This window comes from Erpetoichthys calabaricus, chromosome 4, assembly GCF_900747795.2.
Source record: "Erpetoichthys calabaricus chromosome 4, fErpCal1.3, whole genome shotgun sequence".
NCBI classification, from domain to species: Eukaryota; Metazoa; Chordata; class Cladistia; order Polypteriformes; family Polypteridae; genus Erpetoichthys; species Erpetoichthys calabaricus.
Window position 1 is genome coordinate 235,242,593 of NC_041397.2, and position 16,732 is coordinate 235,259,324.

Below are 16,732 nucleotides of genomic sequence, written 5' to 3' on the forward strand. Positions count from 1 at the left end.
ACCTAGAGAACTTGTGCGTATTCTGAAGTTCACCTTTGCATGTGAGCATTTTGTTCCAATTTAGTTCTCCATTTTCAATGTCTTCATTTTCAATTTTTGCTATTATCTATATTTGGATGGTTACTTATGCTTACTACTGCATTCTTTTTCTAAACAATTGTTTTTGTTAATACAACACTGAACATAAGGCAGGAAACAGTCCTGGAAATGAGCAAGGATGAATTCAAAGATAAAAGGATTTTGTCTTCTTTTTGAACGGCCCAGTACAAACATATATAAATAATACAATACAATACAATACAGTTTATTTTTGTATAGCCCAAAATCACACAAGAAGTGCCGCAATGGGCTTTAACAGGCCCTGCCTCTTGACAGCCCCCCAGCCTTGACTCTCTAAGAAGACAAGGAAAAACTCCCAAAAAAACCTTGTAGGGAAAAAATGGAAGAAACCTTGGGAAAGGCAGTTCAAAGCGAGACCCCTTTCCAGGTAGGTTGGGCGTGCAGTGGGTGTCAAAAGAAGGGGGTCAATACAATACAATGCAGTATACAGAACAGAACAATTTCTCAATATAGTAAGAAATAAAAAATATAAATTTTAGAAGTACAAATAATACTTTGGAATGTCCAATAGGGGGTGAGTGGCCTGTTGGCCCAGGTCTCCTGCCTTTGTCTTTTGACTTTATATTGTAACCAGTGTTTGACCCCCTAGATGTTTGTGTTCTTCACGGATGTTTTGAAGTGGAGCTTTTGTTTTCCTCTCCTTCACTGTCAACTCTCCATATCTCAGCAATAATATGAATAGACTGGATCCTTACATGTTAATCACTTTGAAATTACTCTGTTTTACTGTGTATTTAACCTAATTTGTAGTTTAATATGTGCACATCATGCAGTTTATAAAATTTATTTTAACTGTAAAACATTTTATTGGCTAACTAAAAAGATTACAATATGCAAGCTTTCGAGGCAACTCAGGCCCCCTCTTCAGGCAAGATGTTATGATTAATGATTACATCTTGCCTGAAGAAGGAGCCTGAGTTGCCTTGAAAGCTTGCATATTGTAATTTTTTTAGTTAGCCAATAAAAGGTGTCATTTTGCTTGACTTCTTGACTTGAGTTCTCATTACATCCATTACATTACATATATTTGAACTGCCTTTCCAAAGGTTTCTTCCCCACAAGGGTTTAACCTTGTCTTCTTAGACAGTCAAGGCTGGAGGACTGTCAAAAGACTGGGCCTGTTAAAGTCCATTGTGGCACTTCTTTTGTGAATTTTGGCTATACAAAAATAAATTGTATTGTATTGTTTTGTATCCATAATGGCTAACATAGTAACACCTAACTACTACCTGTAATACTTAAATACTTAAATACTACCTGTAATACTTAAATACTGTCACACACGTGTGTTTAGGAGACAGCTAAAGGGCTTAAATACAGGTAGTTCCATGCCAGACCGGGGGGGGCGGAGTGCACTAATTTTCCCTCTCGATCTTTTGCAGACCATTCTAGGGAAATCCCACCCGGCTCTGGGGCAGCCACTGACGTCACTTCTGGTTCCGGTCGGGATGACATCACTTCCGCTACTGGCCTTTAAAGCTGCCATCTTGCTACCTGGAAGTCAGTTCTGTTTTGGACTCGGTGGTGTGAACATGTATGCCAATTTTGATCGCTTTTGCAGCCGTAATGGATTAAATGGGTGGCTGCCCCAAACCTTCTCGATGTCTTTTGGTCGTTCTTCTGACAGTGGCGTAGTCGGCAGGAGGGAGGAATCCCTGAAGAGAACGGGACCGGACCTGAATCATGTCCAGGTGGGAGAGTACCTGGGCCGAGCTTTCGGGTGGGGAGTGCGTCTCGGGTTTCGGAAAGAACCGGTGCAGACTCCGCTCCCTTTGTCTATTTCTGGGTCACCTCAATTGAATAGGGAGAGTGTCGTTGGGACACACAGACGTGGGCTGGTCTCTATGGGGGATACGATGGGGACTTATTATGCTCTCTCGGAGGAGAGAGCTGTCCGTTCCACCGGGGCTAAGGTCCCAGAGGAAGGTGGACATTCCCCAGACCAGCAGGTGAAGAAAATTAAAAACTGGAGGTTTAACCCTGAACGGTCTACCCAAGAACAGCTAGACCTTCTATGGGAAGAGGTGGCCGGCTGGTTAAGGCCCGCTGAATGTACCACCTTCCAGGTGGTGAAAAAAGTAACCTGTTTTTTGTTCATAAATAGCCTGCCAGAGCATTTCGCCCAGCCGGTCTGGGGAGAATTTGCAAATATAAACGAGCTCATTGAGCTCATAGAAACATCTAGGGCAGCCTCACAATTTGAGAGGGCTGAACGGTCCTTAAGTAGAAGCCGTAGAGATTATGTCCCTCTTACACTGCCCTCTCAACATACACCGGAGTTTGCATCGGAGTCCCCGATCCCGCGGGCGCGGTCCTCGCTCGGAGGCGAGGCGGAATGTAAGTGGAGAGAGAGGGATGGGTTGTGTGCGCTTTCAAACCCCCTGGCTTTGGCTCATAAAGGTGAGGTCATAGTAAATGGCCACAAGGTAGAAGCCTTATTTGATTCCGGCAGCAACATTTCTGTTGTTGATTGCCGATATGTACTACCGCGACAGTGGCTAAAAACAAAGACCAGAATTACCTGTGTACACGGAGATGTCCGCGCCTATGACTCCGCCCGGTGTTTCATCTGCCACGGAGGAATACTACGAAAACTCGTTGTGGCTGTACATCCAAATCCACCGTGTGCGGTGATTCTCGGGCGGGACTGGTCTGACATTAAAAGCGGTGCAGTACTGATCTCCATCCATCCATCCATCTTCCAACCCGCTGAATCCGAACACAGGGTCACGGGGGTCTGCTGGAGCCAATCCCAGCCAACACAGGGCACAAGGCAGGAACCAATCCTGGGCAGGGTGCCAACCCACCGCAGAGTACTGATCTCGCCTTATTCAAAATTAGGCCTAGTAACCGATGGGAATACACCGTCTCAGGTTGTCTCCACACCGTGTACGCAGCCGGTGGAGAGAGATATGGGAAACCCCGAGGAGGACGGAGAGCTTCCCGGCCCGTCGCGGGCGAATACGTCATCAGTCCGCACCTCACCAGATCGGGACGACTCTCCGCCCCTTGAGGTCAGCCCAGACCCTCTCTCAGATCTGAGCTTTCAATTCAGACAAACACCGGCCTCATTTAGAAGGGAGCAGTGGAATGATGATTCCCTTAAGTTTGCGAAGAATGTAGTAGTCCTCGCCAACGGCCAACGCACCAATCAGCCCATGCCACAAGGACCCCACTTTGTTTTAGAAAATGACTTATTATATCGGGTCAGTGAACACGAGGGGGGAGTGCGGAAGTTGCTGCTAATTCCACGAACTTTCCGGCGGCAAGTTTGTGAGTTAGCGCACGCCCATCTCCTAGGAGGCCTCTTAGGCACCGAAAAAACTTTAGAGCGTATTAAGCTCCGTTTTTATTGGCCGGGAATTAACGAGGAGGTTCGCCGCTTCTGTGTTTCGTGCCCGGAATGTCAGCTGCGGCAAATTCCTAGGAGGGACTGTGCTCCTCTCATTCCCCTCCCCTTAATTGATGTCCCCTTTGAAAGGATAGGGGTCGACATAGTGGGACCCCTGGAACCCTCGGCCCGAGGACATAAATATATATTAGTCCTCGTGGATTATGGGACCCGATATCCAGAAGCTGTCCCATTGTGCTCAGCTAATTCTAAAGCAATCGCACGGGCACTAATGGAGGTCTTTGCGCGAGTTGGAATCCCTAAAGAAGTCCTTACGGACCAAGGGACGCCGTTTACCTCGGAGACGTTCAAGGAAACGGCCAAGTTACTCAAAATAAAGCACTTGAGAACCGCGGTGTATCATCCTCAAACCGATGGTTTAGTAGAGAGATTTAATCAGACTCTCAAACAGATGCTTCGCAAGGTGGTCAGCGGGGATGGGAGGAATTGGGATCAGCTCCTCCCCCTCGTACTCTTTGCCTACCGGGAAGTCCCGCAAGCCTCAACGGGGTTCTCACCCTTTGAATTGTTATATGGGCGACAACCCCGGGGCATATTGGACATTCTAAAGGAAGGTTGGGAAGGAGAGGCCCTTCCCACAATTAATATTTTGGAATATATCGCACAGTTACGCGATAGATTTGCGAAGATTCGACCCATATTAAAAAGTCACATGCAAGAGGCGCAATCAGCACAGGCCCACTACTACGACCGTGGCACGACACTCCGGGAGTTCCAGCCGGGGGATCGAGTCATGGTATTGGTTCCCACCTCCCACTCTAAGCTACTTGCCCACTGGCAAGGGCCATACGAAGTTAAAGAGCGAAAGGGGCTCGTCGACTATTTGGTGAAACAACCCAATCGTCGACCGAGAGAGCGGATATATCACGTGAACCTGCTGAAACCGTGGAAGGAACGGGACCCTGATCCCACCTCCGGCCAGCACCGCTCCCTTTTTGCTCAAAGTAATACCCTTAACTTCGGGTCTAATTTAAATAACCGACAGAGGCGGGAGCTAGAGATAGTTATCTCGTCCGTCCCGGAGGTGGTTGACGAAATCCCTGGAAGGACTTCTCTGGTTGCCCATGACATAGTGACTGAACCCGGGGTCATAGTCCGAGAACGCCCGTACCGTCTTCCCGAGGCAAAGAAAGCAGAAGTGGAACTGGAAATCAAGCGCATGCTGGATCTAGGAGTCATAGAGGAGAGTCATAGTCCCTGGTCCAGCCCAATTGTCTTGGTTCCTAAGCCCGATGGAAGTTGGAGGTTTTGCAATGACTTCCGTCGACTTAATCAGGTCTCACTATTTGATGCTTATCCCATGCCTCGAGTGGACGACCTCCTTGAGAGGCTTGGGCAGGCAGAATACTTGACCACACTTGACATGACCAAAGGGTACTGGCAGGTTCCTTTAACGGACTCCGCAAAGGGTAAAACCGCGTTTAGCACCCCTAGTGGGCACTGGCAGTATCGTGTCCTTCCATTCGGGTTACATGGGGCTCCTGCAACTTTCCAGCGTCTGGTGGACAAAGTGCTCCGCCCCCATAACACGTATAGTGCTGCCTACCTGGATGACGTCGTCATCTATTCCAGCACCTGGAAGGAACACCTACAGCAGGTTGGAGCCGTGTTACGGACATTGGGAGAAGCCGGTCTTTGTATCAACCCAAAGAAATGTTTCTTTGGATTGGAGGAAGCCAAGTATTTGGGCTACCTGGTGGGTCGTGGTACGGTGAAGCCACAGTGCTCTAAAATACAAGCCATTTTGACAAGGCCCCGTCCGCGAACCAAGCGGCAAGTCCAGGCATTTCTCGGATTAGCGGGGTATTACCGTCGGTTTGTACCACGTTTTTCAGAGAGAGCCGTGCCCTTGACTAATTTGACAAAGAAGAGGGCTCCTAACACTGTGGTATGGACTGATATGACTGAGGCAGCCTTCAGTGACTTAAAAAGGGCCCTGACGTCGGCACCTGTGTTAAAGGCGCCTGATTTTTCACGGCCTTTTATTCTCCAGATGGACGCTTCGGACACAGGCCTAGGGGCAGTGCTGAGCCAAAGTGTCGATGGTGCTGAACACCCCATCATGTTTCTGAGCCGGAAACTGTTGGATCGGGAGACCAGATACGCGGCAGTGGAGAGGGAGGCTCTTGCGATTAAGTGGGCGATCACACAGTTGAGATACTACCTCTTGGGTCGGGAGTTTACTCTAGTCACGGACCATGCCCCTTTACAGTGGATGGCCCTACACAAAGAGTCTAACCCACGAGTCACGAGGTGGTTCCTCGATTTGCAACATTACAAGTTTTCGCTCATTCATCGGAAGGGTTCTCTACACGCCAATGCCGACGCTCTCTCCCGTGTTCACGACCTCTCGGTGCAGGACGCCCGACCCGACAGGTCTGGGCTAAGGGGGGGGGCCCTGTCACACACGTGTGTTTAGGAGACAGCTAAAGGGCTTAAATACAGGTAGTTCCATGCCAGACCATGGGGGGGCGGAGTGCACTAATTTTCCCTCTCGATCTTTTGCAGACCATTCTAGGGAAATCCCACCCGGCTCTGGGGCAGCCACTGACGTCACTTCTGGTTCCGGTCGGGATGACATCACTTCCGCTACTGGCCTTTAAAGCTGCCATCTTGCTACCTGGAAGTCAGTTCTGTTTTGGACTCAGTGGTGTGAACATGTATGCCAATTTTGATCGCTTTTGTAGCCGTAATGGATTTAATGGGTGGCTGCCCCAAACCTTCTCGATGTCTTTTGGTCGTTCTTCTGACAATACTTAAATACTACTGTTAAATTCTGCTCTGTACTTCTAAAATTTATATTTTTTATTTCTTACTATATTGAGAAATTGTTCTGTTCTGTGTACTGCATTGTATTGTATTGACCCCCTTCTTTTGACACCCACTGCATGCCCAACCTACCTGGAAAGGGGTCTCTCTTTGAACTGCCTTTCCCAAGGTTTCTTCCATTTTTTCCCTACAAGGTTTTTTTTGGGAGTTTTTCCTTGTCTTCTTAGAGAGTCAAGGCTGGGGGGCTGTCAAGAGGCAGGGCCTGTTAAAGCCCATTGCGGCACTTCCTGTGTGATTTTGGGCTATACAAAAAATAAACTGTAAAATAAACTGTACCCAGAAAAGAGTGCTATACAAAAATAAGCTGAATTGAAATGAAGTGAATGGAATGGCTTCAAACATGGAATCTTGAGGATGCAAAACAGAGCAAGAAAAAAAGTCATCTGTCCATCTAAACTAAAATTAGTTATAGGCAGATTTGCAAGTGGAAGGGCAAGAAAACAGATAAATGATTTCTTGAGAAAACCAGGAGATTCAAGTAAAGGGCAAAACAAAACAAAATAAAAATAAACTGAAGCAAGTGAAACCCAGATGAAAGAAAAAATTCAAAATCAAATAACACACAATAAGTCAAAAACAATGCAAGACAAGAAAAGTAATCACACTAGAAGTCAAAATGAAAGTAAGGATTTTATCCACCAATTGGATAAGGCTCATAGCAAAAGGCTGACCTTTTATGCCCAGTTGCTGATTAAGTCAAGGTTATGACCCCAGAGACCACGCCCCTAGAATGCAGGACATAATCATGACAACGGTACACAATATGGCTTCTTTTAAAGGAAAAGGCTTCAAAACATCAATTTTCAGCCTAAATCATGACAACAGTAAAAGTGAATGAACTGTAAATATATGGAACAAAGAGGATTTTAAAAGTGATTACTTTCAGATTCAAAAAAAACAAAAGCAGAGTGTGACCGGTGCAATGCCTTTTTTATTTTCACAGTGAATAATAGGCGAGAGCTCATCTTGCAGAATGAATTCTTTTATCAAGGCCAGCTTGCTGAGATGCTGAGAGAATCACAGAGACTCATAGGAATCCTTACAGTTCACATTTATTATGCCTTATTATGTTTTGCATTCCCATCTCAAACGCTGCAGTTTGGCTGCAGTGGCGAAAGTTTTTCTGAAGCTGAGCTTCAGGGGGTAAATGTTTATAAAAATGTTTGATGTTAACCCAAGACAAATGTTTCTTCTAGATTTGCTTGAAGTGTATCTTGATATGGTAAGTCAAGCTAGATAGAGGAAATCATTAAAACTGGAGCACATGTAAAATAACAGCTCGTAAAATAAGTCCATAGTCAAAAACCTAGATGAGGAAGGTTAATAACCCAAGCCAAATTCAAATTCTTTATTTGAAAACAGTTTAATCTTAAGCTTCAGTAGGGTGACTTACTATTAACAGAAGGTTGTCAATTAACGGCCATACTGTCTTCTCATCCACAGTGCCAATCCATGGCACTTGATATACTTCGTGGGTGGCTGTATAGGTGATATCAGTCACCGCAGAGTTTGTCATGAGGAACGGAATGCAGATCCACTGAGGTAGAGAACAAATAAGTGAAATGACAAAGGCAGACAGGTACCAGTGAGGATTCACAATGGCATGCAGATTAATACAGATTAATATAAAATGTCAAGAGTTTGATTGTTAGAAAATTTCAGCCAAGGCTTCAATGAGACTGCTTTGATATGATAAGCCTGTACTAATGCTGCTTAAAATGTAGCCTGTCCCTATAAGAAAGATAATAAACTAGGAAGTTTAGCATTAACTAATTCCATGTGATATTATGATCAAATGTTCTGGAAGAGCTCTTACTTTGAACATAAATCCCACTAACATGGTCAAAAAGAAGCATAAAGCAATGCAAATGTGATATTTCTGGACTGGCTTGTGATTAATTAAAAGAAACAGAGTAGCAACACTCAGGTAAAACAGCATCTTTTACAAACCTGGATTATGGCCATGTTTTCCATAACATCTACAACAAATTACTATAGAATTAAACATCCAAAGGTTTCTTTATCTACTCAAAGCATGCTCTCCCTCATTTCTTCGGCTTCTAGGGGTTTCCTTCCATAAGGAAAGTATCAGTGAGTCTGAGTTTGTGTGTTGGAATGTCCTTGCAATAGATACATGGGTAACATTTTAGTTTAGGTACTGCAAAAATACATCTCATTTACTGTTATGTAATGTGACCTTAACAACGGCTTCTTTTGGTCTTCATAACACTTATAAAACATCAATAGATCAGTTAGTCATCTCTTTGCAGTGTGGCATATAGACATGATGAGAAAATGACTTGTTAAAGTGTAGGATTCACAGGTCTTAAACTAAAAGTGTAAAATCAAGAGAAATATATCTCAGTAAAACCACCTCAGACCACTCCAGAGTGAAGTCCTGTTAGCAGATAGATAGATAGATAGATAGATAGATAGATAGATAGATAGATAGATAGATAGATAGATAGATAGATAGATAGATAGATAGATAGATAGATAGATAGATAGATAGATAGATAGATAGATAGATAGATAGATAGATAGATAGATAGATAGAAACTTTATTAATCCCAAGGGGAAATTACACAAAGTAGGTCACACTGCAGAGATGGATAAACAGTTTTCTGATGCTTTGCAAGTGTTATGAAGACCCAAAAAAGTTTGTTTTAAGGTCTTGTTACATAATAGTAAATGAGTAATTAATGCATTTTTGCAGTACCTAAACTAAAGTGTTACTAAAGCATGTGTGTGTGTGTTGACTATAAGATATCCTGTGAACTGTATAATATTTAATATATATGCAGAAAATTCCAAAATGTTTTTGCTTTTATGTCTTGTACAAAGTAAAGAATTATTGTAGGAAAAGCACTTGTGGCAAAACCCCAATGAGATATGGATGAATTATGTGACTCTGCCGCTTTTCAAACTGACCAGCTGGCAGCTCCAAGTCCAGCTCCACTGCTGACTCATACACAGACTTCTAATCTTTCTCCAACATTTAGCACATGATCATTTTCTTGCTGCTGTTCCTGGGTTTTAGCATAAAAATTCAGTAACCTGAAATCATATTTACTGAAAATGAAACAGAAAACTTACCAGGCTGACAGCAATAAAGATGAGCTGGATAACATCCGTATATGCTACAGAGTACAGGCCTCCCAGTAAAGTGTAAAATATAGCAACAGCTGCAGAGATGATGATAGACTGGTATGAAGCTAAGTCAAGGATGACAGTCATTGTACCCCCTAAAAACGAAATTAGACATAAGCTACACAGGATGAAATAAAAAGCACTATGTTCGTTAAGCCTAGGTAAAATGCATGAATTTATTCTTTTTACAAACAAGCTTATCCAGAGTATGGTTTTGGGGAAACTGGAGCCGATCCCAGCAAGCATGTGTAAGCATGTGTAAACATGACTAAATAAAGAAACCTAAAGCACTAGGGGCAAGACAAGAACAATCTATTTTTTTAGGATGATTCTTTATGTACCTTCCACATTATATCATAAAATTTAACAATGCCGGTCAAATTACTAAGTTAGTGGTCTTTAAAACAGAATTCTACAATGTTTACATGCTACTTCTGGCTCAGTGTGTGGTGCTAAGAAAACTGCTTTACCCTTTCTGCACTCTAAATGTATAATACAGTTCCGTATCTTTGTAAGATGAGTGGGCAGTACAGTGGTGTGTTATGGCATTGCTGCCTCACAGACCCTGGTTTTGAATCCTCACCCAGTCAGTGTCTAATATGTACAGATGACCTGTTCTCTGTGTGTCACCATAGAGTTGTGCTGAATGCCCCCTATGTAGAGCGTAAAGTAAAACTGCTTGTGGGTTTTGTATGAGGGTGCCTTATGATGAACTGCTATTTTATCGAAGACCAATTATGACATTGCTCCCAAACCTGCCAGGTAGACTTTGGTTTCTGACAACTGTAATGGATGAGATGACATACACATCATCACTATCATTACCACTAGTTTAACAGGTATTTTCATGATTTTGCACCCCAAAATATTTTCAAGCACTCTCTGTAGTTCTGGGCATGCTTTGGGACCCATTTTTTACTATTATCCAACACCTCCAACCAAATCTTCAGCCTCCTTCTGTTCTCTTCTCCACCTCCATTTGGTGAATGAATTAATCTTGTAGAACGGATTTATGTTTATGTGTTCAAGGTTTCTGTGTTTTTAACTGTTGATCCTGTTATTGCTAGATGTCCTATCTGTCATCCACACTGCCTCTCTATCAATGACTCTGCTCTCGTGAGTTGAAAAATTGGTCTTTTTGGGTCCAAATGGATTCCAGAACTGCAGTATCTCCTTGCTGGGCTGTAAGTGTGAATGGTGTCATGTCTGAGTCACCCTTTAGTTCAAGGTGGACAGTTCATGCTGCTCAAATTATGAAGAAAAGCCAACAAAGCAAGCATTAAACAGCAATCCTTTGATTCTCTATTGTCTTGTGCTGCACGTCCAACAACCCCCCCCCCCCCCCCCCCCACTTCACAAAAGCATAAGATACTCCCTTTTATATTTCAGTTGATAGAAACAGCAGGTAAGTAATATGAGCTTTGGTCATTTTATTGGCTTGTCTGGCTTCAGCCTGTTTGGTTGTTTCACCAGCTCTGGTGGCACTGGTCTGCAATGGGACCTCCAGGATCAAAATTTTGGGATCATAAGTAGTTTGTCTTGTCTGTATGGTCATAGTTAGCAACTATATAAAATTTGGTTCAGATCGGTCAAAGGGAGTGGGAGTATATAGGGAACATACAGACAGTCAGACAGACAGATATGCTGATGCAGATACTAATGAATAACTGTTGGTGTGTGGACTAGAATAAATAATTAGGTCTTATTAATAGAATTTGAAAGGTAAATGTCAATTCCAATTCATTGAATCCCATTCTCTTCTCAATCATATTGTGGTAAAGGGTTTTGATTTTGGATACCGTTTTACAGTTTTGGAGATTATAAACTTTATATTGGATTTTTTACCCCAATATTAAAAAACGAACCTACTTAAGAAAATCTATCCTAATTTTTTTTTTAAACATTATTGTGAACTCATGGTCACCATTCTGTTTCAAAAACAAACAAACAATAAAAAACCTGATTATTCTATTAACTAAGTTGATTGTTCCTTTAAATTCCCCCAAATTATATATAATATATGAGTGCTTTTATATATATATATAGATATATAGATATATATATATATATATATATATATATATATATATATATATATATATATATATATATATAAATATATATATATATATATATATATATATATATATATATATATATATATAAAACCTATCCAGCCATTTTTGTACGACTTGTTAAGAAGCTGGCAGACACAATTAAATTGGTTCCTGCATAGATTATCAGTGGTGCTATGGTCAGTGCTACTGACTCAAGATTCAATGTCCTGGATTTGAATCCTGTGCCTGGCTGTTGTCCAAGTAAAGTTTGCACATTCCCCCTAAATGGGATTTTATTTGGATACTCTAGTTTTCATCCTACATCCCTAAAGATGTGCATAGTAGGTCAATTGGCAAGTCAGACCTGTCCCTGTGATGTACTGGTGCCCTCTCTGGAGTGGTTTTCTGCTTTGCACCCACTGCTTCCAGGAGAAGCTTTGAAACCCAGTGACCCTGAATTGAATCAAGTGATCCATTTGACAATGTTATGTTACCTTACAGATTATCACAGGGCATTATCACTTGAAAGATAATGCTGTCTAAGACCACAATGTTTAAATTTGTGCCCAGGTGGCCAAAGGGTAAGACAGTAAACCACCAAGTTGTGAGCTCAGTTGGCATCAGTGACTCCGTGTTCATCCCTGGACAAATTCCTTAAACTATCAGTACTCAAACAGTAGAACTATATCAGTGATAGTACTCTGTCCTTATGAAGTCTCTTTGGATAAAGCTGACCTCTATATTAATTCATATTAATAATGTCTTAATAATGTACAGAATAAATACACTTTTGAAGAATTTCTAGTATAATAATTCAGCTTTTTTCTGAAAACCTTATATTTCTAAATGGCAGAGATAAGGTTTGAAGTATATGTGATACAGACACAGGGCCATCTTAACATATGGATACAATGGGCACTGGCTGGGAGCCCCAGGAGCATAGGGGTTCATGATGTTTCTCATGTCCATGTATGTTTCAGTTTTGCTATCCAAACAGGGGCCCCGGCACACTACTTTACCAGGGGGCATAGGATACTGTTAAGATGGCCCTGACAAAGCTTTTCAACCTGGAAGAAACTGGCTGATAGATTATCTGAATGGTCCACTTCCACAGATACTCACCCAAAGCTGCAAGAACACAGGCTACCCACATTACGTCACCAATGAATGCCAGAATGAAAAATACGCCTGTCAGTGCATGTCCGTATTTAATCTGGAACGGGTCCATCATGGTTACATAATTCTTAACTCTCATTGGCTTCACAAAAAATAGTCCTCCTGAAAATGGTTATTCACAAAATGTCAGTGTTACTTAGCTATAACAGTCATGGATCTAGAAATGAAGCAAAATCAATTTTTCTTCACTTTCTTTCAAATATTTAAATAATTTATTTTTACTGAAAGTTAGAAATCTAAATATTTACCATTTCCTCCTGCAAAACTATAGGCAAAAAAGAAACGCTGCTCATAATTTAGAAACATTAACAATTCCGTTGTTGTTATGCTATATGGTGAATTAAAATAAAGCGGATTTAAAACTGCCATTTTAAGTTTATGCAAGAAAATAAACAACTGCGCAGCCAGGGAACTATATTTCCTAAAAGGTTAAAAAAGTTATGCAATGTTTAAGAACAGAATCTGTATCATTAGTATAAGCAAAACAAAAATTACCATATATACTCGCAGATAAGCTCTCCTGTGAATAAGTCAGGACTTGATTTTACCGTGTAATTTCTGGTATTTTATAATGTCGGTCGTATAGGTCGGATGAGGAAAACTCACGCTATTGGTCCAAGAGATTATGATACGCTAACGTCCACCTGAGAAAGTAAGCACGGACCACACTGCCTTTTTTTTCTATGTACTAGCCAACCCGCGGCGTAGCATAGGCCACATAATTATTTATTGATGGGTGAACACTTCCTGAAACACACAGTTGTCCAAATGGGGTGGGTTTGAGGATACGACTGAGTGAATGAAAAGATGGAACTCTGGAGAGAAAACTGGTTTTGGCAGATACAGGCATATCTTTTTGAAAGTTTGGCCCTGTGCCTTATTAATTGTCATTGCAAAGGTCAATCTAACAGGAAATTGTCTGCGTGTAAAAGGCAAATTTGAATCTGATGGGGTCAGGGATATCTCGGAAGTGAATGGTGATAGTAGCTGGAAGCATTTGGGACATTGCCACAATTTCTGCCTCGCCACCATAAACTCCGGAAGTATTCATGTAGTCAGCGTATTGTTGAGCAGACTGTATGACTATGCTTCCGTGACTAAGAACAGCACTCTGTCGTGCGTACCCCATGGTCTTAGAGTTGGCGGGCGGGGCTCTGTCGTGCATACCCCATGCGCACTGCCTGCTCATGCTTCGAGAGCGAGGGTGGACACAGGAGGACGGGTTAGAGTTGGCGGGTGGGGCTCTGTTGTGCGTATCCCATGACGCAGGAGGAGGGTTAGAGTTGACGGGCGGGGCTCTGTCTTGCATGAATGCGTATCCCATGGTTCGGCAACTTGGTGGATTATACATAAAAAAGCAGCCGGAACCGAAAAGAACAATGAAAAGTCAACGTGGCTCAGAGGTGCATGTGGACTGTAGCAGAGATGAAAGCGACTGAGGCGGTGTTTGGTGAGGTGTTGCGTGCGGGCACATGAGCAGGCAGTGTGCATCCTCGAGAGCGAGGGTGGACGCGGGAGGAGGGTTAGAGTTGGCGGGCGGGGCTCTGTTGTGCGTATCCCATGGTCTTAGAGTTGGCAGATAGAGGCATGTCTTTTTGAAAGTTTGGCCCTGTGCCTTATTAATTGTCATTGTAAAAGCTAATCTAACAGGAAATTATCTGCATGTAAAAGTAAAAGGCAAATTTGAATCTGATGGGGTCAGGGATATCCGGGGAATAAGGACAGTTTGTGAGGTACGAGCTGTGATAGTTTTACACTCCAGTACATTGCGGTGAATGCTGGTAACAGTCAGGCGGGCGGGCAGGTGGGCAAGCCAAAAAAACACTATGCTCTTAGCATGGTATGAATCAGGTTTTTGTAGACAAAGGTTTTCCCTGTTCCTGCAGGACCATCTAAGAAGAAGCATGTTTGTCGCGGTTGGGAATCGCTGTATGCAGCGTGTAAAACAGTTTGCGAGGGTGGACGCGGTCGTGCGTATCCCATGACGCGGGAGGAGGGCTAGAGTTGGCAGGCGTGGCTCTGTCGTGTGTATCCCATGGTCTCTGTCTTGTGTGCCATGGTCGGCTGCTTAGTGAATTGTTGGTGGACAGGGCTCTGTGAGTTGGCGGGCGTGGCTCTATGTCTTGCGTGCGTCTTGCGTGCCATGGTCGGCTGCTTAGTGAATTATATATATAGATTCTGCCTACGTGACCACATGGTCATACCCTAACTATTCCAAAGCAACGTTTGCACTGATTTGTGTTTTTTGTATCTCACACCCTCATACACCTTTATCGTAAGAGCATCCCTTATCTACGATGGATCAGAAGAAAATATGAAGCTGGTTTTAAATTAAATGTCATTGAAGTAGCGAAAGAAATTGGTAACTGCGCTGCTGCAACACAATTTGATGCGTCTGAGAAACTGATGTGAGATTGGAGGTGGCAAGAAGATGTAAAAAAAAAAATTAATTGTTGCATTTTTGAAAGGGGTGTATAAGTCGGGGTCTGATTATGTGATTGATTTTTCAGGTTTCAAGACCCCGACTTATACGTGAGTATATACAGTAAACAATTTACTCTGGAAATAAAATTTAAAATAACAGAGAATGGCCAGAAAGCAGCTTTGAAGCAGTCATACATTGTCTTTTTTTAACACATTTCATGTAACCCAAGGGCGGCCCAAGCCTGATATGACAGCTCTTAAGAATGCACAGGTTAACGACCACCTCAAGAGTACGGGTTAAGAGTGTACCCCAAGGTGATCAAAGGTAAGTTTTGGAATGGGCCTACTTATTAGAAATGCTGTCAATAAATACAATTCAGCCATCAACAATATATGCTCTTCATAAGTTTGTGTAAGGCATGGTGTCATTCAGTTAAAAACTGTATATCGTACACACCTGTCTTGACTATGATTATCCAGAATTTATCCAGAGTAAGAATCAAATTGTGAATACTGATATCACGCGTTCAGTCTTGAGATGAACTGTCAAGTCTGTGGGATGTAAGCTGCAGAAATCTAAAGAGCAAACTGGCCAGAGTAGTGAGATGAAGCAAGGGTCAAAACACTAAAGAAATCAGATTGGAAAAGTTGTTCTAAACGTTATTCAAAACAGAAGCTCGGTCAAAACCTAACATCATTTCCCAGGGGTTTTTGAGATTTTGAAGGTTATTTCTCATGCTGACTCATTAATTTATTGTTGGTGAAATATGTCAAATTTTTAACGTGACTCAATCTTAAAATACGACAAGTGCGATGTCACACATAACAATGCTTATGTGCCAAGTATCTAGTATTAGTAACTACCAGGAAACCAACATGATTTTGCCACAAACCCAAAATAAAATTCTGAATTGAAGCAGTTAAACAAAGCAAAATATCTTTTTCCAAGAACACAAATACTAATAGTACCAGCAAGCTAACTCTTTCAGATGTTTATCCATAAACTTGTGACGCTGACATCCTAAGCCACGTACCTCTGGTCTAATTGTTTAGAGACGTTGCAGCAACTGGTGGCACCCGTAAAAAAATTAAATGGCTTCAAAATGGATACAAAATAATTAAAATTCTTAAAATAACTTTAAGCAAAAATTAGTCAATTTGAAATCTGCATATTTCAAAATCATTTGAATGACAGAAGAAAAATCATTAAAGAGTAAAATCATAAACACTTTGAAATGAACCCACTTCACGAAGCAAGCAAAGTGGCAAAAAATAAAAAACGTCTTCTACTTACTGCCCCTTTACAACATTTTGTCAGATACAAATATCATTACACTTAGTTTAATTTTCCTATTTAATAGAGTAATATTTACTTACTGCTTACTACTTTGACGACACAAAATTCTTGTCCACAGGCTCCTTCACAGTCCAGAGCTATGATTTACTTTCAGTTACAATCAATTGCACTCGATAACATGTATGCAACTATGTCTCACATAATACAGTTCTATTAACATTTGTGTAGGGTATCACACAATTAAATACATGTTAATGCAATATTACT

At 42.0% G+C, this 16,732-nt stretch overlaps 1 protein-coding gene across 1 annotated transcript in view; it reads right to left on the reverse strand.

The window, feature by feature from the left end:
* The window catches only part of LOC114650659 (high affinity choline transporter 1-like), a 125,635-nt gene that overhangs the window by 23,002 nt on the left and 85,901 nt on the right, over positions 1-16,732 (reverse strand). Inside the window, exons 4-6 of the mRNA XM_028800440.2 lie at positions 12,691-12,846; positions 9,458-9,606; positions 7,755-7,898 (exon numbers count right to left, since the gene is read on the reverse strand). Coding sequence (XP_028656273.1) covers positions 7,755-7,898; positions 9,458-9,606; positions 12,691-12,846 — 449 coding nt within the window. The remainder of the gene's footprint in view (positions 1-7,754; positions 7,899-9,457; positions 9,607-12,690; positions 12,847-16,732) is intronic.